General features: G+C 37.8%; 1 protein-coding gene across 2 annotated transcripts; it reads left to right on the top strand.

The window, feature by feature from the left end:
* Positions 1 to 11,615: 11,615 nt before the first annotated feature.
* On the top strand, positions 11,616 to 24,503 carry lhx3 (LIM homeobox 3). 2 transcript variants are annotated; one of them, XM_084415171.1, is made up of 6 exons: positions 11,616 to 12,019; positions 17,387 to 17,558; positions 18,277 to 18,479; positions 20,126 to 20,277; positions 21,042 to 21,213; positions 22,472 to 24,503. In XM_084415171.1, the coding sequence occupies exons 1-6, from the start codon at positions 11,950 to 11,952 to the stop codon at positions 22,891 to 22,893; spliced, it is 1,191 nt and encodes a 396-aa protein (XP_084271297.1). In that variant the 5' UTR covers positions 11,616 to 11,949; the 3' UTR covers positions 22,894 to 24,503. The 2 variants fall into 2 exon arrangements, with proteins under 2 accessions (XP_084271297.1, XP_084271296.1); XM_084415170.1 differs by lacking the exon at positions 11,616 to 12,019 and adding an exon at positions 14,526 to 14,763.
* Positions 24,504 to 25,598: the final 1,095 nt, after the last annotated feature.

Genomic DNA, 25,598 nt, shown 5'->3' with positions numbered 1-25,598 from the left:
TCACCCTAAAACAAATTTAAACAAAGATTAGAAATGTTGCCTTGGCAATTAACTGAAATAAAAATAAATTAAAGTTAAAAGGAAAGGTTTAAAAAATGTGAAACTAAAATTAAAATTAAAACTGAAAATATATAAAAAAAAAATTTTTTTGCGCATGTATATTTTCTGAAGAAAACATGAGTGGTGCTTACCATGGCAAAACTTGTACTTGGGTCGTTGCTATGGTGTTGATAGGTGGTTGCTAGGGTGTTGTGAGTGGTTGCTAGGGTGTTGCTAGGTGGTTCCTAAGGTATTCTGGCTGGTTGCTATGGTGTTGCTAGTTGGTTGCTAGGTTTGTTCTGGATGGTTGCGATGGTGTTACTAGGTGGTTGCTATGGTATACTGGTTGGTTGCTAGGGTGTTGTGAGTGGTTGCTATGGTGTTGCTAGGTGGTTGCCAGGTTTGTTCTGGATGGTTGCGATGGTGTTACTAGGTGGTTGCTAGAGTGTTCTGGGTGGTTGCTAAGGTGTTCTGGGTGGTTGCTAAGGTGTTGCTAGGGTATCCTGTGTGGTTGCTTGGGTGTTGCTAGGCAGTTGATAAGGAGTTCTGGGTGGTTGCTAGGGCATTGCTATGGTGTTATGGGTGGTTGCTAGGGTGTTTTGGGTGGTTGCTGTGGTGTTATGCAGTTGCTAAAGCATTCAAGGTGTTTGCTAAGCAGTTGCTAAGGTATTCTGGGTGGTTGCTAGGTGGTTGCTGAGGCATTCTGGATGGTTGCTATGGTGTTGCTAGGCATTTGCTAGGGTGTTGCTAAACCAGAGCAAAGCAGCTTGTCTGCGCAACACCAGCTCGTGTTTGTCTTGTGCCTGTCCCACTTCCATAAAGAAGCGTCTTTTATCCCTTTATGTCGATGGATGATCTGCGCTAAATGCTGGATTATAAGAAGGAATTGAATGGGATCCCAGAAATCCACACTCCTCCGGTTTAAGAGGAGTTTTTCTCAGAAGCATCAACATAAAAACACTGAATTCCTTTACTGCTACACTCCCACTGTAAGATCTGTCAGAGAAATCCTGATGTACAGCTCTTTATATACAGTGTCGATTTACATATGTTATTTGCTGAAGTGATGCAGTAAATTATGCATAATCACATGCAACTAATCCTAAACCAAACCCTAATCCTATAGTAGTTCATTAATATTTCTCAGTACTTAAATGTATATGTTTTGTCAGGTGTTTCTGAACTCGATTCCCAGTGAATGCTGGAATTGAAAAGTAATGGTTAACACTTTACAATAAGGGTGTTGAAATTTTAACATTTACATTTTTGACATTTGTTAAAATTAGTTAACGTTAACTTGAATTAACATTAAAAATAATTCTAATGCATTTATTAATCTTACGTAATGTCAATTTCAGCATTTACTAAACACATAATTAAAATCAAAAGTTGTATCATGTGCAATATCATTTAATATTAACATTGAGCATTTGTGTTTTCCACTAATGTTCACAAATACTGCAACAGGGACATGATGGAAAGAATATGAGATTGGGCGGAAAAATACAATGCATGGAATTATGAAATATAGCTTGAATGCAGTGCAAGTCACTTCAGATAAAAGCATCTGCGAAATGTATTGCATGAATGCATCGCTTTTGATGAATGTGTAAATGTAGGCTATCTCTGAAGTGTATCTGCTTCATGTGTGTTTGATCTCACACTGCAAAACAAAAACAAAAAATTAAAATTATATATATATATATATATATATATATATATTTATTTTATTTTTTTATTAGTATTTTTGTCTTGTTTCAAGTCCAAATATATAAAAAGTCTTAAATAAAGATGCATTTACTAAAGTAGTAAAAATGCCATACGACGTTATGTCTTGTTTTCTGGGGAAATCAATCAAAATTAAGTGAGTATTTGCTTAAAACATGCAAAATGATCTACTAATGAGGTCAGAAAAATAATCCTAATTCAAACAGAAACAATATTATTTTCTTACCCCACTGACTGATCATTTTGCTCATTTTAAGCATAAACTCACTTAACTTTGATTTATTTCCCCATAAACAAGACATAATATCATATGGCATTTTTACTCATCTAGTAAATGCATCTTGATTTAAGAACTGTTAGACATTTGGACTGGAAACCAGACAAAACCAGTGAGTAAGAAAAGCATGTTTGAGGATTGAGCAACTGTGGCGTACTGAAGTCAGGAGTTGCATTGTTTTGTCTCCTCCAGGAAAGTGGGTCATGAGTCTGAGACTGTGGGATTATGGGCCGGGAGACGTGTGATTCCTAAATCCTGCTGTCCGTGGAAAGAAAAGAAAAACACGACATGTCCCCCCTCTTGACCCAGACCACCTCCCCTTCCCAAAAGAGGAAAGACATCCCTCAATCCCATGAAAACAATGACGGATGTCAAACGCGGATGGAAATTAGCAATGTTGCTATAATCCGGCTTGTTTACATTTTGTATTTTACACAAAGTTGCATATGTGCGACTGGACGAGTGTCGGATGAATTGTTTTCTAATCAAGAGTGGCTCGGCAGTGATGACACGTGTTAATGATAAATGCGTGTTTTCGAGCGCATGACCCCTGAGCTCTTCACGACGGCCCATTCGTCCTGATTCACCGACACACGGCCTGATTAAGAAGCAGATAAATTACAAATAATAAATACATTAATTTCAGAGCTGATTGGTGACATCCATCATTAGCTTGCCCTGCTCAGATGACATTGCTGAGTGGAGGTTAAACAGCACTGGATGTATCACATATATTACTGCTTTAAACACGTTTAAATCCTAAATATATTAAACATAAAATGATGAATGACTGGACTTTGGGTCATTTCTTGTGTAGGCTGGAATAGGGACACTTTTGCGTTTCTAAATTACTGTGATTTTCATACTTCAGAACAATAGATGAGACTTTATCACATGACAGATGTTCATGAAAACGCCATTGTTATTTTCAGTATCATTATAGTTTTTGTTCATATTTTGCATTAGATTTGACCTTTTGTGCTTTTCTGTTTAGTTAAAGTCCCCCTGTGGTGGAAATCCAGCGTTTAATGTTGTTTATGTGTCTGTGTGGTGTTTTTAAGCATGTGTAAGTTCATAAGTGGACACCATTGCTGAGTATTTCCTCCTTAAAACTGCAGTGAACCAAAGACAGTCTCAAAAACACGCTTTGAAATCGCTGGTGTTTCTGACGTCACAAACTACCTTGTAACCAATCAGATCAACGTGTGATCGTCAACCAGTGGATCTCTGAGCTGAGTGAGTGAGTGGAGGCGGGGTGAATTTGCATATTCATAGAGCCGCGCATTCTAAATGAGGCGAGGGTGTCGAGTTACATAAGAATTTTGGTGATCCAAGATGAGTTTTAAGGGATAAAAGTATTGACTACAGGGGGACTTTAAAGTTTTAGCCATTTTTTTTGTGTGTTTGTTTTGTCATTTTATTATTTATTGTTTTATTGAGTTGTAGTTATTAGAACGTAAAGCTTTTTCATGTTTTATTTCATTTAATTAGTTTCAAGTGATGAAAATTGTGACTATCTTTGTGACATTTAAGAAAATCCTCCCTCCCCCCCGACATACTGCTTTTAATTAATACTGATTTAAATAAACATCGCTGTATTACAGCAATAAGAATCTAATGACAATTACAAATCATCATATGCCTAATATAAATGATAACTGCTGCTGAACTGCCATGAAAAACTCATAATGGCCCTGAAAACAGACTTTGTCCTCTTTATGCAGTCAAGATTCATTCTTTTTGGAGTGAAATATTAATATTTTTTTGCACGAGATTCCCCGTTGTTTATCCTGTCATCGGCTGATGCTCTGTTGTTTGGTGCAGGTATAAGATCAGACCACCTAGACTGGATGTGTTAACTTCTCCTAAGGGCTTTGACCTCTGACCTCTCGTAATGCGTCTGACCTGGCGTGTGTTGTTTTTGCTCTTCTCCTGGAGATAAAGAACGGGTCTCAAGGGTCACGGAGGACTGAAAAGGCGCAGGGATTCCTCAAGGGTGGACAGTTGTGTCCCGGTATTGTTGAGGATGAAGCGAGCGACACATGCTGGGCTGTAAATGTGTCGAGTCGTGAGCTAAAGGCCATTGTTCGGGATGACGGTTGTGGCGTTCGGCCTTTTGTGCCATTCTGTGCTTCATCATTAGCATCTCAATATTAGGAGGTTTGATGCCGGAGAAGTGCAGTCGCTCTCTGAAGCGACGGCCGCTGAGGCTTTAGTGTCACGAGTGTGTGAAGACACGAGATGTCCAGCTCTTCTGTACATCAGCCAGTCTGTTCTGATTTCATTCACACCAGCGTTCAAGGGTCTGGAGTCTCTTCTGCTCAGCAAGGCTGCATTTTTTAATCAAGAAATACAGTAAAAATAGTGAAATATTATTACAATTTAAAATATCTGTTTTCTATGTGAATATACAGTAAAGTGTAATTTATTCCTGTGATCAAAGCTGAATTTTCAGCATCATTACTCCAGTCTTCAGTGTCACACGATCCTTCACAAATCACTCTAATATGATGATCAAGAAACATTTATGATTATTATCAGTGTTGAAAAGTTTCATATCTTCGTGAAAACTGTGATACCTTGTATTTTTTACAGGATTCCTCGATGAATAGAAAGTTCAAAAGAACAGTGTATCTTTTGTGAAATTATAAATGTCTTTACTGTGACTTTTGATCAATTTAATGTATTTTTTTTAAAGTGGGTAACACTTTATTTTAAGGTGACGTAGTTACTATAGTACCTACTAATAATATCACTAAATTATGCATAATCACAAGCAACTAACCCTAACCCTAACCCAAAAGCAAATACAAATAGCCAAGTTATTTATTATATCTACGTCACCTTTTTTATTTTTACAGGATTAATTGATGAATAGAAAGTTCAGAAGAACAGCATTTATTTGAAATATAATGCATTATAAATGTCACTTTTGATCAATTTAATGCATCAGTGGTGAATAAAAGTATTCTTTTATTAAAGTGGGTAACACTTTTTTTTAAGGTGATGTAATTACTATAATACTTCCTATAGCTTATGCATAATTACATGCAACTAACCCCAAACCAAACCCTAACCCTATATTTACTATTACTACGTCACCTTAAAATAAAGCCAGAAATCGCTAGGAAAGATTGCACTGAAGCACTGAAGGCGATCGATGCCTGATCCAGTCTCACTGTCAGCTTTAACAGGGCTGCGCATCAGCTGATCTCATCCAGACAGTTACAGTAGGACACCAGTGAACAAAAGCCCGGCGGTGTGGCCCGTCCCGACCCGGTGACCCTGTGAACGGTCATCTCTCGCTGGACGCCGGTTGGCGCTCAGGAACGCGCAGAGCAGAGCGGTTGGACAGTTTCTCCAGCTGCTCGAGAAGCCAAGGAAACCTGCCAGATGGACACACTTTCAGAACAATGAGAGTTTACTGCGCTCAGCCGAGGGCCGTCCGGGTCAACAGAAGCCCCGGCGTGAGGCGAACGGACCGGGACGCGACTCTCGAGGCCTCCGCGTGTTCGCGGAGCGAGAAACAAACCTTCGTTCCTCCACATCCGAACCGGGCCGGAGACTCGAAGTCTGTTCGCTGCTCGACAGGCCTGGGATCGCGGATCTGTTGAGGAACCAAGCCTGTTTAATGAGGCGTGTGATTGGTGCCCTCCTTCCCCGCACAACACACTCCATTCACAGGCGTGATTGATTATGACACACACACAATGGAGAGCTGGTGTCAGGACCGGCCCGCTCAACCTCTGACCAGCGCACGACACCACACGGCTCACATCACCTGTTTACATGCTTATTAATACACGCATTCGATATACAATAAACTCGCATTTGTTAACGTTATTTAGTGCATGAGCAAACAATGAGCAATGTATATATTTACACAGCATCTGTTAACACATGCAACTTTTGATCTTAAAAAATTGGTTTAGTAAATGTTGACATTAACCACAATACTTCTACAGCATCTCTGTTAATGTTAATGTAGTTAACTTAAAACCTTATTGTAAAAGCATTTACTTCTTATATCTGTATCGAATGATTTGCACAATTATTTAGTGCATGAACAAACAATGAGCAATATATGCATTTACTTCTTACTCTATTTGATTTGCACAACTGCATTTATATACTGTTATTATACTCTGTCAGTAATTGCTTCTTTTACTTTATTTACCTCTGGCCAATAATTTGCACGTCAAACGCACTTCACAATAAGTTCTCATTTGTGAACGTTATTTAGTGCATGAGCAAACAGTGAGCCATGTACTTTTACAGCATGTTAACAGATGCAACTTTTGATGTTAAAAATTGTTTTAGTAAAGGTTGACATTAACATTAACTAATATGTTAGAAGTATTGTTCATTGTTGTATTGAACCTTACTGTAAAGTGTTACCAATGCATTTACTTCTTACTCTGTTTGTATCTAATGATTTGCACAATTTTATATATACTGTTATTATACTCTTGTCAGTATTCTTTACTTTATTTAGCTCTGGCCAATAATGTTTCGCTGAAATGCTTCTCAGTACACGTACTACACACTCTTTGTATGATTTATTTTTATCTAAAGATTTGCATAAATAGTGTGTTGCATTCATGCGAGAGTTGTGTCTACTGGTTTGAGAAGTGTGTGAGAACGGGAGTAAAAGATGGATAAAGATGAAGTTCGCTTTATTGCTGATAACTCCGGACAGACACCATATAAACATTGCATGTAATTCTCTTTAATATTTTCTTCTTTTAATCCATCTATGTTACAAATGCATTGCAGTATGAAATACTGCATACAGACTTACAAATAATAATAATATGTGAATAATGCATCGTTATCCAACGCTATGTTGCATGTTTTATTCAGCTAATAATGATTATTTCACATTTTATACAATTTTGTGAGATATTAAGCATCGCGATTGATATTGCTTCATTTGTCACACTGGGAATGAAAGGAATGCAGTGAGATCTGGTTGTGTAATGCTCATTTTTTACCAATTATCCCGTTATTCTGTGCATACAGAGTTCACACACTGCACAGAATATGCGTTTAGCAGACACTTTTGATCAGTTTGATTTTATGTTTTGAGAGCATCAATCCATCATGCAATGTGTAAGTGTATAATGCCTCACAGTTGGTTCCAGTGAAGGCCCGTTCACACCAAAAACTGTTACTATAACGAAAACTATTTTAGTCCACATTAAAGGTGCATTGTGTAATATTTAGGAGGATCTGTTGACAGAAATGCAATATCATACACATAACTGTTTTCAGTGGTGTATAAAGACCTTACTTAATGAACCGTTATATTTTTATTACCTTAGAATTGAGCCATTTCTCTCTACACACACCGCGGGTCCGCTTACATCGACATGTTTCTACAGTGGCCCTGAACGGACAAACGCGTTTCGTCACTATGTTGTTCTTAGTGCAAAGAAGCTAGCTAAAGTCAGCGAATAAAACACTGACACAATGATGAGTAAGTAACAATAATATTCACAATAACATATCGTTTTACTGAATAATTAAGTAAATATAATTTATCTTTGTAAAAAAAAAACTCATTGCTTAACTGGCTACTCTCTGCTGTCTCAGATGACATCACTTCCTGTCGGCCACCGTAACTTCTGCTGGGTGCAATTCACAACCTCACCACTAGATGGCGCTAAAACGCTTTGTCAATGTCAATGTCAATGGTTGTCAATGTTTTTATCATTCATTATCTTGGGGAAAAAATCGTTCTGACTGTGATTTCCGCGATATTATTTATCTGTGCCGTTATCGTTACAGCTGTGCTGTGGACTTTGTTATTCTTTTACGATTTTAGCACTTTGGACCTTCTGTAGCCCCGCCCCTTTTCAGCGCGCGCTCGTTGTTTCCCGTCTTCCAGATTGTATTCCCACAGCTTGCAGAAGTTCTTAGGGATTTATTAATGAACTGCTCGTTTTTTATTTTATTTTTTATCAGGATTCTTTTTTTCTGGAGAACATTCTGGGTTTTTTTTTTCCCACTGCTGTTGGCAGCTCTTACCTTCACCATGTTACTGCGCATGCGCTGTTCCTCAAGCATGCTGTAAATTCATAACGAGGCTGCAATCAATATCAGCATGCAGGAATGCGTATATGCAAAGAAGCTCCGCACCTCACTTTGAATTTACAGAGCAAATCAGGCTTTTCTTAGTGAACTGTTAATCTAGAGCTATAGTAATAGAGCTAATAATAGAGCACATATACATTAGTCAAGTAAAGGAATAGAAATCATCATATTTCAAATACACACAGGTCATCATTAGCCTACAGACATGTTAACTTGATTTGTGGCCTTGTGTTTCAGTGCACCTGCTGTTTTATATCAAGCACATTTATTTTAAACATTATGATGATGATGCATTTCAAAATATTAGCAGATTTAACAGGTCTACATAATACACACACACACACACACACACACATACACACAATAGTGCTGGGCAACGTTTAATCGCGATTAATCGCATTCAAAATAAAATTTTGTGTTTACATAATAGGCTATATGTGTGTGTACTGTGTATAACTATTTTGTATATATAAATACACACACATGCATGTATACATTTAAGAAATATTTGCATGTATATACTGTATATATATATATATTTATACTTTATATTTTTATACAAATATTTTATATATAAATTCTTAAATATATACATGCATGTGTTTCTCTCTTTGTGCATGCGAGGAGATTTTGATTATATTGCTCATAAACTCAGCACATCTGAATAACTGTGTAGGAAAGAAACTTGGAATACAGAATATGATGCCTTTCATCTGATCCTGTTTCTCCAGAGACTCCATCATTCATCCGACGGTCCTCATAAAGAGGTGTATGATGTTCATAGATGCACAATCATTTAAAAAAGCTGGACATTGCACTCCAGAATAATATATAGTTTTGATCCTCAAGGATCTTCAAGTGTTGGAGAGCAGCGAAGAGGTGTGTGTTCCTGCCCGTCTGCGATGAGCTTGAGCTCCGCCACCAGAGCAAACACCACACACACACACACACACATACACACACACACAAACACACGCGCACAGGTCTATTAAAGCCTGATTGAAATGGGCCTGTAAGTGGGGCTCAGGTGCAGAAACACTTCAGCAATACTGAGATGAGAGGAGCACAGCAGATACAAGAGCTGGACCGTGTGTGTGTGTGTGTGTGTGTGTGAGAGAGAGAGAGAGAGAGAGAGAGAGAGGGAGTGTGTGTATGTGTGAGAGAGAGAGAGTGAGAGAGAGAGAGTGTGTGTGTGTGTGTGTGTGTGTGTGTGTGTGTGTGTGTGTGTGTGTGTGAGAGAGAGAGAGAGAGAGAGAGACTGTGTGTGTGTGTGTGTGTGTGTGTGTGTGTGTGTGTGTGTGTGTGTGTGTGTGTGTGTGTGACGGTATCAAATTTCTATGTTGCATAATTCCTGAATTTTTATCACGGTATATGATACGGTATTGTCACGATATTGAAATAAGTTGCAATAAAAGTGTCGTCAGACTATAACAGCTTTAACAACTTTTTTTCGTATAACAAAAAGATCTGAACATTAAATACAATAAAGCATTATAAATAACAATAGGTAACACTTTTCAAAAAGGTCTCCTTTGTTAACCTTAACTGTTAACTAACATTAGCAATGAGCACGAGCTACATTTGTTACAGAAGTTATTATTCTTTGTCACTGTTAGTTCATGTCAGCTCATTAAATAATACAGTTACAACTTTTGATTTAATAGTGTGTTATTAGCCTAAATGTTGAAAATAACATTAACAAAGATTAATAAATGCTTGAGAATTATTTTTCATGCAGTTTTATTAATGAATTAAGTTCCGGCGGAAGAGTGACCTCTGACCCGACGCATGACACGAGCGCAAAACATCCTATGAAAACATCAGCAGTCACGAATTATAAATCAGAAAGTCGAATTTTTACAGAGATAATGTGGGAGGAGCTTGAGTTTGTTGTTTGAACTGCGAGCTAAACTTACGCTACTCCTACACTCTAAAACAAACTAAATTTGTAATGACTTTAATATGTACACTCTAATGATGTAGCCTATAAAATAATATCCTCATCATGGTCTTTTTTTTTTTTTTCTCCTATTTTTCCTTTGTTATTTTTCTTTTTCAGCGAATCATTGTTAACTTGTTTTCTCTCTTGTATGTTCAGATGACATTGAACATGTTGTTGATATATTTTGTGAATTGTATACAAAGTTGTATATCATTAATGTCATCTCTGTACGGTTTGCAATCATAATAAAAACTAGAATGTACATTTCCTGAAGAAAATGTGAGTGGTGCTTGCAGTGGCAAAACTCAGCACTCGGTTGCTAGGGTGTGGTTACACAGTTACCATGGTGATATTTACAGACTGATTTCCCATCCGAAACAAACGACCCCGCCTCCATGTCTACACAATGTTCTGGTGCTGAGATATGGCTTATTCATGTGTTTGTACGGTTGCTAGGGTACTCTTTATGGTTACTAGGGTTTGCTTATACCGTTTATGGGTTGACATTTAAAGACTGTTTGCCAGTCTGAGTCGAAAAAGGCCAACTCTGTGTTTCTACAATGTTCTGGTGCTGAGATTTTGCTTGTTTATGTTGTTTAATGGTTGCTAGGGTCCTGTAATTGGTTGCTAGGGCGTGGCTATGAAGTTATTGTGTTACTACTTATTGGCTACTTGATAGGCCGAGTCAAAAGAGCCCAAATGCCAAGTCTCTCTGACCTTCTGATCCAAAGATAAGATCTTACAAATGTTGTGCTAATGTTAAGTCTATGGAACTTTCTTCGGCCGATTTATCGCCCGCCGGACGAACATCGTACATCGATCGCTTATAAAAGTCATAGCGCAATAAACTCTCCTCAACAAACCGGTCGATTTGACTCCTCATTCATGGGTCACGACAAACGGTGCGGGAGGAGTAGCGTGCCGAAGTTTAAGTATGAGCAATAACAATAGTGATGCCCTTCTGCGTCATTCTGCTGCGGCCGTTATACCGGAAGCCAGTCATTAGAATTTATAAAGTTATGATTATGGACATTTTTCTTACAAAAACGCATAGCTTTGCTTCAGAAGGCCTTTATTATGCCCTGGAGTCGCATTTATTACTGTTATGATGGATGCGTTTTTTTGGGCTTCAAAATTATAAAGCTTAGAAGGACATGTTTTAGGCAGGCTAACTCTGATTGTGAGTAAAATATGGGAGAATTTTCATTTTTGGGGTGAACTAACCCTTTAATTTTAGGATAGATAGATAGATAGATTGATAGATAGATAGATAGATAGATAGATAGATAGATAGATAGATAGATAGATAGATAGATAGATAGATAGATAGGTAGATAGATAGATAGATAGATAGATAGATAGATAGATAGATAGATAGATAGAAAACAGAAGTTGTTAATTTGTCAGATGGACACGCGCCGTTCGGGACGCGCGCGGAGGGAGGCGGTATGTGTGTGTGTGTGTGTGTGTGTGTGTGCGCGCGCGCGTGTGTGGCTGCTGCTGCTCGGTGTGTGTTGTGTTCACGCCTCCAGGAACTCCTTCAGCACCGCGGACAGAGACACACACACACACACACACACACACACGCAGAGCTCCGGCTCTTTTGTGATGTTAAACCAGGATTCCTCCTCCTCCTTCAGACTCCAGAACAACACGACGATTCAATCGAGACATTTGAGAAGTTGTAGAGCGAAGCGAAACACCGAGGAGCCCGTGGCGTTTTTTTATGAATTATTTTGCTGGGCATTTTGACCGCTCTTCTTTTTTCTTTTTCTTTTTCTTTTTTCTGCCACTCATATTCGTTTTTTTTTTTTTTTTTTCTTAACCATAATTATCATCCAGTTCGCGTATTTTAATCTGTGTCAGAATGTTGTTAGAACATCCGGGATCAAGTTGTCAAAATGCTGGAAATTACAGCAGATACAGCTCGAGTCAAGGTAAGAGAGCTATGCTTTATTTCCTTTGCGCGATTCAACAGGGAATGTGTTTATGAAATAATACACTGATCTGTGGCTGTCAATCAAACACAAGAGCAACAATCAGCCCAGAAAACCGGCTAAATATCGCAGCGCTTGTGGAACATGTTTCATTACGCGGCATCGATGGCCTGTTTGAGTGGGCAGTGTTTAGACATTTTCATGTTTTCAAAAACACTACTAAATATTAATAACTCAATTTTAATAACTAACGTAACAATTACAGCCTGATGCCATTATATGCGCTCTTAAAAATAAAGGTTCCAGAAGGGCTTTTACGCTTTAACAATGTCTTCTTAGAGTAAAGAACATTTTAAAAATCTAAAGAACGTTTTTCCACTATAAAGAACCACAGATGCCAATAACGAACCTTTTCTTTCGTTTTTTCTTCTTTATTACTGACATTTCTTTAAAATGTCTTTGTGCTTTTAACAAGCCTGAAACCATGACCTGAAGAGCTAATAATTACAATTGCTTCCCATTAACAATGTTTTCTTAATGTAAGAAATTTTAATTTTAAAATTTGAAATTCCATAGAACCGTTTTCCACTAAAGAACCTTCTGTGCGTTTGGATTCTTAATGGAACCACTGATGCCAATAACGAACCTTTCTTTCCTCTCTCTTATTTATTACTGACATTTCTTTAAATGCTTTTAACAAGCCTGAAACCTTGATCTGAAGAGCTAATAATTACACACCAAACACATTATAATTGATTATGATGATAAACTCTCCTAAGTTGTGGTTTTTTTTCTCTTAACATCCGTCTGTCGGATGCCGTGTGAATATGTAATGAGCAACATTGTTAGCGCGCGGAACAGATGTGAAGCGCGTGCCGTCACCGTTGCCATGAGAGACCCACGAGTGGACCGAAGCTCGTCCACGCGCACTTTAAAAGCCCAACAGGTATCGGGTTCCGTTCAACAGGTGCATCACCTGATCCACACACACCTGCTCTGGAGAACTGCATTAAACACTATATATGTGTGTGTTTTCTGAACGCATTCTGTTCATTCAAACGGGCTTCGAGACATCGCGAGGTTTTCTTTGATATTTGACAGTCGTCGTGTTTTAAATGTGAATAATTATTAATTACTAACAACATGTGGCTTAAATACTACAAGTAACTACAAGTTGTTAATTGTGTTACTCGCAAAAACGATCACAGCAAAAACCTTTTTTTTTTAAAAAAACCTGTAACCTTTTTAAAAATACAAATAATTTCGAAATGAAATGACGTGGCCAAACATGCGCTTTTCCCCGCCAGATTTTGCCACATCAACGGCGAACAGGTCAATATGACATAAAAATGATGAAGCTGAAAGTAAAGCAGGAACATTGCGGCACTTTCACCGACACGTGCTTCATAACGTCAGGAAATCCAGGCAAATGTGGCATTGATTTTGAGTTTATCATGTGGCACTAACGCTGATTTCCCAAGGCACAGCAGATCAGTGTCGATAAAATTCATCTGGGTGTTGATCAGCTCGATCAGCATTTCACACAACTGTCTTTTCTCTCCTAAAGCAAACAGTTGTCCGATTCGAATCAATGTAGGAAAAATTAACGATCTGGATTTAAAAGTTCCTCTAAAGCATTTATCGCTCTGAGGAGTAAAAGCATTGCGACAAATTACAGGCCGGATTCATTTGTGGTGAATCTGGTCCCTCTAATAATTCATTCGTTTTGCATTTGCATTTTGCATTTATGAAGTGTATTTAATAAACTAAACAAGTCGGTGTCAAAATGCACGGAAAAATAATGCACGGAAATGGCTTGATTTAAATAACCTCAATTTCATCGTGTAATGTGTGTTATTTGGGGAAAATGTCTGTCTGTCGAAAGTAATTCAGAGACTGATGATATGCACCGTGTTTGGCCATGCACTCATTTGATTTGAAGTGAATGGAGGTACAGAATCTATGAATTCGTTTTCTCATTGGGTGCATTAGAAATGTGTCGCGCGCTTCTTCATAAACTCCAGCGGTTTGGTTTGGTATTTTGAACAGTGGAGATTTGTCAGATGCACACACACATGTTTTTGTGAGTGGAAATACTCTAATTGCAGCTCATCATGTGAATAGCTGAATGCATCATACGACACATATATGGCATATAGTTTGGTTTGGGAATTAAACTGTGCGGTTTCATGTGTCGCGCGCTTCTTCATTAATTGCAGCGGTTTTGTTTGGTTTACAATGAGTATTTTGAACATGAATATGGAGATTGGTCAGATGGACACACACACACACTGATTGTGTGGGGAAACACTCTAATCGCTGCTCATCATGTGTATAGTTGAATGCATTATACGGTTTGGGAATAAAAACGTCTTGCGCGCGCAAAAGAAGGATTATATGCATCATGAAATATGTTGTGCACGCTGTTTAGCAAAGAAAGCTGGTGTTGCCTCTGGACTGTGGATGTGTCCAGGTGATGGTCTTCTGTTTGATTCAGTCATCAGAGGAACGGGGCGGCGTTTCTGTCGCGCGTCAAAAGCCACAAGGCGCAGAAACCCAGCGCGCGACGCATCTGTCTCTGGCACGCGCGTTCATTCCTCTTCTTCTTCCAGTTCTGATTTGCATGTAACTCTCAGATTATTATCGCATGCTCATCGGAATAATGAGAATGGATCAGAACAAGGCTCGGGATTCGCCGGAGATGCTCCTGGCTTTACTCACGCACACAGAGGAGTTGCGGAAAGGTACAAACTCCTGCTTTGCTGTTATGACTTTGGGTTTGGCAGATAACATGTTAGCATAAGCGTTAACATTACAGCTTTGATACTCCGTGTGTGTTTAACTTTGATAGATTTAGGTAATTACAGCCGCTATCTGATTTAACCGCAATCTTTCCTGCGTGATTTCACATCTCTTCTGTCACGCTTCTCGCGCGGCTCTAATACTCGGATTAAATGAGTGTGTGTCGGGGGATTACATCTGAAACAGCGGCTCAAAACAACATATGTCTGCTTCAGCAAATCTCACGCGCATCAGAGATATTAATGTGCAAAATCAGTGTTTGGTTTGTTCTGAGTTATCGAAAAGTCCATGGAGTGTTTAAGGAAACGATGATGAGAAAGAATGACAGAGTGAAGGAGCTGCAGGAGGACAGAAACACTGAGAAGAAGAGGAGACTTCTGTCCTGTATTATACACTAATCATTAGAGATGTTGCTTGATTGAATAATTGATCCTCGTGCACCTGTTGATGACGTGTCTGATGATGTCAGAGGATAAACGCGACGTGGCCTTGTTTATTTCAGTGTTATCGCAAACAGCATGATATCTCGAGTGTGTACTGTGTGTAATGGATGGGGATTTCGTGAAATGTTCAGCTCAATTTGACAGCGATGAAATATGTAATAAAATATGTTTATGAAATGTATATAGAGTTTTTTCTGCAAAATTTACCATCATACTTGTCAATATGAGCTCATGAAAATTGCTGTTTTGAAGATAACAACAACAAGAGCAACGATAATTTATTATTATTATTATTAATAATAATGAGTTGCATTTTTGTTATATTTATTCACATATATTTTTATTTCACGTGCTTTATGCACATGTGCAATGCAAAGGTTGTTGCTTTTTTAACACAAGTTTAGATTGACATCATAAACACTTATTGTTCTCAGTTTTAGAATGATTACTGTAATAAACATCGAGTTGATTTATCACGAGACTGAGACATGCTGTAATGCGGTATAATAATAATACAATTAATACAGTAGATATCGTATTACTATTCATTTAAAATAATAATAACAATAATGAGGATAATGATAATAATAATAATACAATAGGCCTAATGGCCTAATTTTATTATAAACTATTATTTTACATTTAACACTTTATTTTTATTTAGTAATAATAATAACAATAATAATAATAGGCATAATAATAAAAATATTTTTTAACGCTGGAGTTACTTTTATTTCGTATCGTTAAATTCCAGCAATTTCTTGTCATCTTAAAGTTGTTTAATTTTGTGGTGCTCTTATTAGATATAGTTGTAATAATTGTAATTGTTCAGTAAGCAGGGCTTGTTTCATGCATATAGAACAGAAGGCGCAATCATATCGTGTTGTGAATATTATCGGGTTTGTTGTTTCACTGCTCGATATGGTTCACTTGTGATGAACAATAAGACACAAATGATGACATGTGTTGATGAGATTAACGGGTGTTATATGAGGAAATAAAAGCACATTAACAAACAAATGAAATGCACATCTTTGTCAAAGTATAACAGTGCAGGACTTTCGTGTCTTATTACAGGGCAGTAATATTGTCCAGACGGACACAATCTGCATTCGGCGCAGATTTCAGAAAGATTCAGCGCTTTAATTCTAGACAGTTCGGGTATATAGGGATTTATCTGGAAATAGAGTCTGCAAAGGAGTTAGTGTCTCCATTGAGAAGATGAACTTACACAGAACACCACTGGATATGTTCATCCTAAACGTTCAGTACAGGGGTTTCAGTATTTACATAATAGAATAGAATAGAATAGAATAGAATAGAATAGAATAGAATAGAATAGAATAGAACAGGCATTTTAAAGGTTAAAAGTTCCTTTTGTGGGTTTTCGCGAAGAACAATTTTAAAACACAGTTCTTAAAATAATCTTTTATTTATGGTACGAATTATTACATTTTAATAATTTAATAATATTTATTTTCCACTATTAAAGCCTTTTGTGCAGTGCAATGGAAAAATGTGAAACAAAGATGCCAATAAAGAACCTTTTATGTGTAGAATATAATATAATATAATAGAATAGAATAGAATAGAATAGAATAGAATAGAATAGAATTAAATAGCATACAGATTAGAATTAATTTAAATTAAATTAAATAGAATAGACATTCAAAAATCAAGGTTCCATTTGGGGGTTTTCGGGGGTTTCCGTGCACCCTAGAAACACTTTTCAAAACAAAGTTCTTAAAATAACCATTTTTTTAATGTCACGAATTATTACATTAATAATCTGAATATTTTTTTCCCACTATAAAAGCCTTTTGTGCAATGGAAAAATGTTCTTAATGGAAAAAGATGCCCATAAAGAACCTTTTAAAATGTAGTATAGAATAGAGTAGAATATAATAGAATTAAATAGCTTAGAATAGAATAGAATAGAATTGTACATAATAGAATAGAATATACATTTATAAATATTATGTATAGCGCGCGAATTGATCTTCTAAATGCTTCTTTTTTTTATCCACAAACCCCGTTATTTAATTACAGTAGCACCCTTAATACTAATGTTTTTCGGGGGTTTCTCCCAGTATCTGACACGAAGCGCTGTGTTGTTCTCCAGATGTTCCAGTTTGCGCGGGCTGTAACCAGCACATCGTGGATCGCTTCATCCTGAAGGTTCTAGATCGACACTGGCACAGCAAGTGTCTGAAGTGCAGCGACTGTCAGTCACAGCTGGCCGAGAAGTGCTTCAGTCGAGGAGACAGTGTGTACTGTAAAGAAGACTTCTTCAAGTGAGTCCTTCATCTTCATCTTCATCTTCATCTTCATCTTCATCTTCATCATCAGCGCCTGCGCTTCACCGACCTTCCGATTACAAAACAATAGAATGTAGAAAGTGGTGATGCCGTGCAATTATTTTATTTGGTGCCATAAAGTGCAGTTATCTTTTTGGACTTGACTTTTGAGTGCAAGCTATAATAATGATGCTTTTGTATTTTATATATTATATTAAATACATTTTACGCTTGATATCTCTCAAAACACAACATAATAGAATAGAATAGAATAGAATTTTAAAAATAAAGGTTCCATTTGGGGGGTTTCGCGGATTTCCGTGCACAAAAACTTTTCAAAACACAGTTTTTAAAATAGCCATTTTTTATGGTACGAATTATTACATTTTAAAAATCTGAAAAAAACATCTGCTTTTGTGCAATGGAAATATGTTCTAAACAGGAACAAAGATGCCAATAAAGAACATTTTTAAGTGTAGAATAGAATAGAATAGAATAGAATAGAATAGAATAGAATAGAATAGAATAGAATAGAAAAAGTGGTGATGCTGTTCAATTATTTTAGGATCTATTTGGATATGACTTTTGTTCATGTAACCTATAATAGGCCTAATGATGCTTTTGTATTTTTAAACCTATATATTAGAATTCGTACAGTGAGTTCTTCATCTTCGTGTTCGCATGGCGTCTGATCTGAGTGTGTGTGTGTGTGCAGGAGGTTCGGCACCAAGTGTTCCGCGTGCCAGCAGGGCATCCCCCCGACGCAGGTGGTTCGCAGGGCGCAGGACTTCGTGTATCACCTGCACTGCTTCGCGTGTGTGGTGTGTAAGAGGCAGCTGGCCACAGGTGATGAGTATTACCTGATGGAGGACAGTCGACTGGTGTGCAAAGCCGATTACGAGACCGCCAAACAGAGAGGTACGTCATGCACATCACGCGCAAAACAGTGCATGTCTATAGCACGACGTGTATTTGTATTTGTATTTTTTTATTTTTTTATTTATTTTTACGTGCATATGATATGATACACACTGTAAACCCCTTGGGTGGGATTAGTGGTGTGGAGTACGTGCATATAAAGTGCGCATCAAATGCACGCGAAAACTGCGTATCATATGCACGTAAATCTATTTTTTTGCGTATAAACTGAACGATAGAGACAATTCGTGCTGTAGATACGCATTTTCATGAGATCGTGTTGATTCAGCAGAGAAGTTTTGTTTGAGCAAGCACAGTTCTCTAAGTCTTAATTGTTTTACTTCTTGCATTCAATGGCCTCGCATTGACTGGCTGCTTTTAACTCTGAACTTAATCTTGCTGGTCGTGCGCTCGTCCATAAACATCTGACCCGGCTCGGGTAATTGCGAACCCGCCGGCCTCCGGATCGATAAGTGCCAACAGAAGCGTTATAGTGAGAGCCGAACACACACACACACACACACACACGCGCGCGCGCTGCATGAGCCAGACGGACACGATCTGCATTCGGCGCAGTTTTCAGACAGATTCAGCGCTTTAATTCTAGACAAATCGGACGACGTAGGGATTTATTTGGAAATAGAGTCTGGAAAAGAGTTAGTGTCTCCATTGAGAAGATGAACTTACATCCTGAACGTTCAATACAGGGGTTTATTGACACAGAAGCATTCTGCGTTCCCCACCCAAGAGCAACCTTTCAACACACAGTTCTTAAAAACATTTTTATAATTCGAATTACATTTTAACAATCTGAATTTTTTTCCCTCGGTATGAAAACCTTTTGTGCGATGAAAAATGTTCTTAATGGAAACAAAGATGCCAATAAACAACATTTTTAAGAGTGTTATATGGAATAGAATAGAATGGGTATGTATCTCGAAATAAGAAACATAAATTCTAGAGTCTAATAAGAAATGTATTTGTTTCTTTAAATTAAAATCTATAATATTTTAAATCATATTTCTTCCATTAATTGGTTGTGAATGATTGAGGAATGATGTCTGGAAGAGAAAGAGTGTCATTCATAGAGCAGATACACTTACATTACAAATCTGCATTCTAAATGTCCAATGCCTTCACTTCACCAACGTCCCGATTAGAACAGAATACAATAGAATGTAAAAAGTGGTGATGTGCAATTATTTTATTTGGTGCAATAAAGTGCAGTTATCTATTTGGACTTGACTTTTGTTCGTGCAAGCCATAATAATGATGATTTTGTATTTTATATATTATATGCAATACATTTTACCCTTGTTACCTCTCAAAACAAAATAGAATAGAAAAGAATTGAACCGAATAGAAAAAGTGGGGATGCTGTGCGATTATTTAAGGATCTATTTGGACTTGACATTTGTTAGTGTAATAATAAGGATTATTTTGTATTTTTAAACTTACATATTATATAAAATACATTTACCCTTGTTGCCTCACAAAACAGGATATAATACAGTAGCATCGTCATAATTTAAGAAGCGTGTTACACCTCAAACACGCCTCAATATTAATGCCGCCATAAAATGCAATGATCGTAGAATAAGAGATATATTCCTTTTCCTCACTCCATGATTGTGTCTCTCTCCCAGAGGCGGACTCGACAGCGAAGCGACCCCGCACCACGATCACCGCGAAGCAGCTGGAGACGCTGAAGAACGCGTATAACAACTCCCCGAAGCCCGCGCGACACGTGCGGGAACAGCTGTCGTCGGAGACCGGCCTCGACATGCGGGTGGTGCAGGTACACACACACACACACACACACACACTTACACACTCTCAGACACTTCACATGCGTTAAAACACAACTACACGCGTGCGCTTATGCATCTGACCCGGAAACATGCACTTCTAGTCTTTCCGTGATATTGTTTTAAACACAGTTAATAAATGTTACCAAACGAAGCACATTTTTTAGGTTAGCTGATGATTAAATTGACTGACAAATGTTGAATAGCGCGCCTGCTACATCATTATACTATTTCATTTATTCAGCTATCATGCATTGAAAAAAAAAAATCTTACTCGTGTCATTATTACGTTTATTTGTTATTTCATGCAATCAAGTATCATGTATTATTTCCTATTATATACATTATTTTTTAAAGTGCTTCATGCACTTATGCTTAACTATTATTTAATGTAGAATATATAATTTTTAGACACTGAATCGCGCACAGAATTCACAAATTCACCATGCGTCACATGATTTCCTTTCTGTTTGTTTTGATTATTGTGTGCATAAATGTATCCAGTAGTGTCATCATATCCTGTTCCAGTATGTTAATTATATGAAGAAAAATAAATAATAATAAATAAACATTAAATATATATATATATATATATATATATATATATATATAAACAAAACAAAATACGTTTTAGTTTTGTGTTAGCTGTCAAAAACCAACAAGAGTCATTTTAAGGCTCAGGTCAGCTTTTTACTACAGTGGTTTGTAAGGTCCAGTTGGGATGCTGTGAACACTAACCCATGTTTCTGCACAGGTCTGGTTTCAAAACAGAAGAGCAAAGGAGAAAAGGCTGAAGAAAGATGCAGGAAGACAGAGATGGGGTCAGTACTTCAGAAACATGAAGAGGTCGCGGGGCAGCTCCAAATCTGACAAAGACAGCACTCAGGAGGAGGGCATGGACAGCGACGCCGAGGTCTCCTTCACAGGTACACACACTGTCAGTGCATGAGCGATTCCAGTCAAGTGTTGTAATGTTCAAGCCAGTTCGTTTTCTTTTATTCCACAACTGTTTATTGAATCATTTTCTGAAAAGCCTATTTGGAAAATGAACGGGAAAAGTGAGCGTTTTCGCCGAGATCATTCTGCATGCCAGACTTTTGCTCATAATTCTGGGGTCATTACAAATAGCAAAGGATTTTTATTGGCGCATCATTATTTTTAACATATGCAAAAAATAATTGCCACAATTGCAACATATGTTTGTAATTCAAGATTTTTTTGGGAAAACAGACCTAAACTGGTCTCTTTTTAAAGAAGACACTCAGCAGATTATTTTAGCATTTGTTAGTGCATTAACTAACATGAACAGCATTTATTAATGTTAGTGAATATAAGTGTTCAAGTTAGTTCCAAGTGCTTTAAATAATGTTAGATACAACTTTTGATTTTGATCATGCATAAGTATGTTGAGATTAACATTGACTTAATTAATAAATGCTGTAGAATGCTGTAGAAGTATTGCTCATTGTTAGTTCATTTTACCTTTATTTTATACAAAATATATATTTTAAAAAAATGTTGCCTCTACAACTGCTAAATAAAAAATATTATGCCATATGTCAAACCAAGTAGTGTTCCAAATTTGAAGTTGATTTCACAAAAATTAAGCCGCTTAATACCGTTTTCATGCGAACGTAATGTTCAAATTTAACAAAGTGTGAATTTTGACTGTTTAAGCTTTCCAATGATACCTTATTTATGATGATTACTAAAATATTTGAAAGGGGGAAAAAAGGCGTGTCAGAAGAAATGGTTCAAATGGGGTTCTATATAAAACCTTAGACTTCTAGACGTTCTCAGAAACATGCACTTCTAGACTTCTCAGTCTTTGGTTCACTGCAGTTTTAAGGAGGAAATACTCAGCAATGGTGTCGACTTATGAACTTAAACATGCTTTGTCTTAAAGCACATTAAAAACACCACATAGACACATAAACTACATTAAAAACCACACCACAGGGTACTTTAAAGAACACTTTATGTCAAAAAGTTAAATGACTGGATAATGCTTTCATGTTTAACTGGTTATTGAAACAAGCTGTTTAATACAATTTTAATTAAAATGAAAGATTAATTTAAACTAAATCCATAAAGTGATGGGAACCCCCTAAAATAAAGGAACTTTTTCTGCTGAAAAACAGGTGAACTGCATAATCCATCGCTCACGTTTGTTTCTCCCCACAGACGAGCCGCCCATGTCGGATCTGGGTCACTCCAACAGCATTTACAGCAGTCTCAGCGAAAGCTCTCCGGCTCTGAGTCGTCAAGGCGGATCTCATCCGCCGTTCCCCCTGGATCACGGCACCAACATCATCCCCTCGCAGGACCAGTACCACGACCTCCAGGCCAGCAGTCCGTACAGTCTCCCGCAGTCTCCAGGCTCGCTCCAGGCTCTTCCCAGACACCCGCCGCTCATCCCGGGCCTGGTGTTCCCGGAGTCCGGCCTGCCCATGGTGTCTCAGAACCCAACCCAGAACATGACCCGAATGATGGCCGGGGGAAACGGGCCGAGCTCGGATTTGTCCACGGGAAGCAGCGGCGGGTATCCGGATTTCCCCGCGAGCCCGGCGTCCTGGTTGGATGAAGTGGATCATGCCCAGTTCTGATGCACATTTGGAAAGCGACGGGAGTTTCTATGTGGATGCCGAACCTTGAACATTTGGTTGGCCAGTTGGACATTTGGAAATTGGTTAGCGATAAAGACTCGAGTCTCGACGAGGACTTCTGTTTGGTTCTACAAGGACATTGTGAGGAGCTTTTATCACACTAAAGGCAAATTCACACAACGATAAAGATATAGGTCTAAAAATCGGTCTAAATATAAAAGAATAGCAGAATCCACCCCAGAACTATCCCAGACAGCAACATAGTGCCGGCCAAGATCCGGCCCACACCTAGGCCGTGTGGAATCCACGTGTACCGGATTTGGGCCGGATCTGGGCCGACACTATTGTTGCTGTCTGGGACAATAACGGCACAGAGAAACGATATAGTTGGAATCACTTTCAGAGTGATTTTTTTTTTTTCAGCTGATGAACCATAAAAACATTGACAGCCAATCAGAATCTAGCCTGAGAATTTAAAGTGGCAGAGACAGAAATAAACCAAACGATATCATGCCGATATCCGGACTTCCCCGGCGTCCTGGTTGGATGAAGTGGATCATCTGATGCACATTTGGAAAGAGACGAGAATTACTCAGTGGATGCAGAACCTTGAACCATCTCTATTATTCTGTAGAGTTGGACATTTGGAAATTGGTTAGCGATAAATGCTTGAGTCTCGACGAGGACTTCTGTTTGGTTCTACAAGGACATTGTGAGGAGCTTTTATCACACTAAAGGCACATTCACACAACGATAAAGATAAAGGTCTAAAAAGCAGTCTAAATATAAAAGAATTGCAGAATCCACAACAGAACTATCCCAGACAGCAACTTAGTGTCGCCCCAGATCCGGGCCATGTGGAATCCACGTGTACGGGATCTGGGCCGGATCTGGGCCGACACTATGTTGCTGTCTGGGACAATAACGGCACAGATAAAGATATCTTTCAGAGAGTTTCAGCTGATGAACCATAAAAGCATCGATAGCCAATCAGAATCCAGCCTGAGAATTTAAAGTGACAGAGACAGAATTAAACACAACGATATCATGCCTTGATGTGGATGCTATCATTGTTAGAAGACCATAACTTTTAATTTTACAACATGTTTTCTTTTGTATTATCTTCTCTCCAAATAAGAATTCAAGTCAGTTAAGTATCGTAGACCAAGAAAGAAGATGCTCGTCTGAAATTTCCACCAGTCATCATCCATCATTGCTGTTACTGATGTGTATAAATGTGATATCACCAGTTTTGGTCATTGCCAAATGTCTATGTACAATATATAACATTTTATCAATGTGGAGTCTTTATTTTTATACAATCCCCCTTCGGACAATATGATCACAGAGACATTAGGACTTTGTATGTTTCACAACAGGGATAGACAAGTTGTAGTTGTTGTCTCTTTCTATTGAGTAGAAGTACCTCTATGCATTTGTGTGTTTTCGGACGTGTCTCGTTCCTTTCACCGAGTTGGAAACGTCCTGTATGTGTTATGTGGAAAAAAAATGTTTTATGTCTTATTTATTCTCTCTGATGATGGTTAAGTGATTTAATAAATTTGTCAGTGAAATCCTCAAACAGCCATCGCTTCCTGGCAGAGATCTTTAACACTGTTGGCTTGTGTGGTTTTTTTTTTTTTAATTCCTTAATTTGCTAAAAGGATGCAGATTTCTGTGCCTTTTATAGCCGCTCGATTGTTAAAGACGTAGCCGCCATTTGATCCCAGTTTCTCCAGTGGCTCGTTTGGCATCGAGAGGGTTAGAACGAGCTTGGATATTTATTTCTTTTTTTCCGAGATTAATCACATTGATCTTATATCAGGGCACAGATAATGGACCCGGATCTGGCTGAGTCTGCGAATTGCTGGTCTGGCTTGAGACCAAAGGCGTATCAAGAGTTCAACGCCTCTTTAGCCGAGAAACTCGATGCGGATCGGCACTGCGACACGGAGATCTGGAGATAAGCGTGCCGTGTTCGCCCCGACCGGACAGACATATTCAATCCATTTGCACGCCAGGGTTCAGTTTGTTTGCTACTTAAAAGTTTGACTCTGTTACACAGATGAAATAGCTGCTGTTTTGTGAGTGGCTGTGTGTCGCTTATTTAAAATGACGGTGTAACTAATAATGCACCCCTACCCTAGCAACGGCAATTTATGGAAGCACATTTTACGCCACATAAGAAAAAAATCATGAATTTGTAAATTATAAAAAGTTGAAATTATGAAATAATTCTACTAAATCAGAACCACGACAAAAAAAGTCGATATTATTACTTATAAAGTCACAATTTAGACTTATTCATCTCATCCCATAATCATCTTCAACTCATCTCATAATTTTGGCTTTTTAATGTCATAATTGTGAACGATATAATTTTATCGTGTAGCTCATAATTAGGCCTATGACATAAAAAGTCAAGACTTAGTGTGTTAAAATTTCTACTTTTTATGTCATCATTTAGATTTTTTATGTCTATATAATATATGATTTATATAAAAATGATAATCAGACAAAAAAAAAAAACCGTCAAGATTATTCCAAATTTATACTTTTATGTCATCATTTTGACTTTTTATGTCTGATTATGATTTTTAAATCATAATCATATGGACATTACTATCTGGTGTAATAGAAATGTAGATGCATTAGGACCTTCTAAGCCCAGTTCCACCACATAATAAAACAAACATGCTTTGGAA

Source organism: Rutilus rutilus (assembly GCF_951802725.1).
Source record: "Rutilus rutilus genome assembly, chromosome: 7".
Lineage (NCBI taxonomy): Eukaryota > Metazoa > Chordata > Actinopteri > Cypriniformes > Leuciscidae > Rutilus > Rutilus rutilus.
Note: the sequence above shows the minus strand (reverse complement) of the source record. Positions and strands in the feature narration are given on the sequence as shown.

Coding starts and splice junctions, on each gene's coding strand:
- lhx3 (XM_084415170.1), top strand. CDS start 14,667: ATGCTCATCGGAATAATGAGAATGGATCAGAACAAGGCTCGGGATTCG. Junction 17,559..18,276: donor TGTAAAGAAGACTTCTTCAA/GTGAGTCCTTCA, acceptor GTGTGTGTGCAG/GAGGTTCGGCACCAAGTGTT. Junction 20,278..21,041: donor TCGACATGCGGGTGGTGCAG/GTACACACACAC, acceptor GTTTCTGCACAG/GTCTGGTTTCAAAACAGAAG.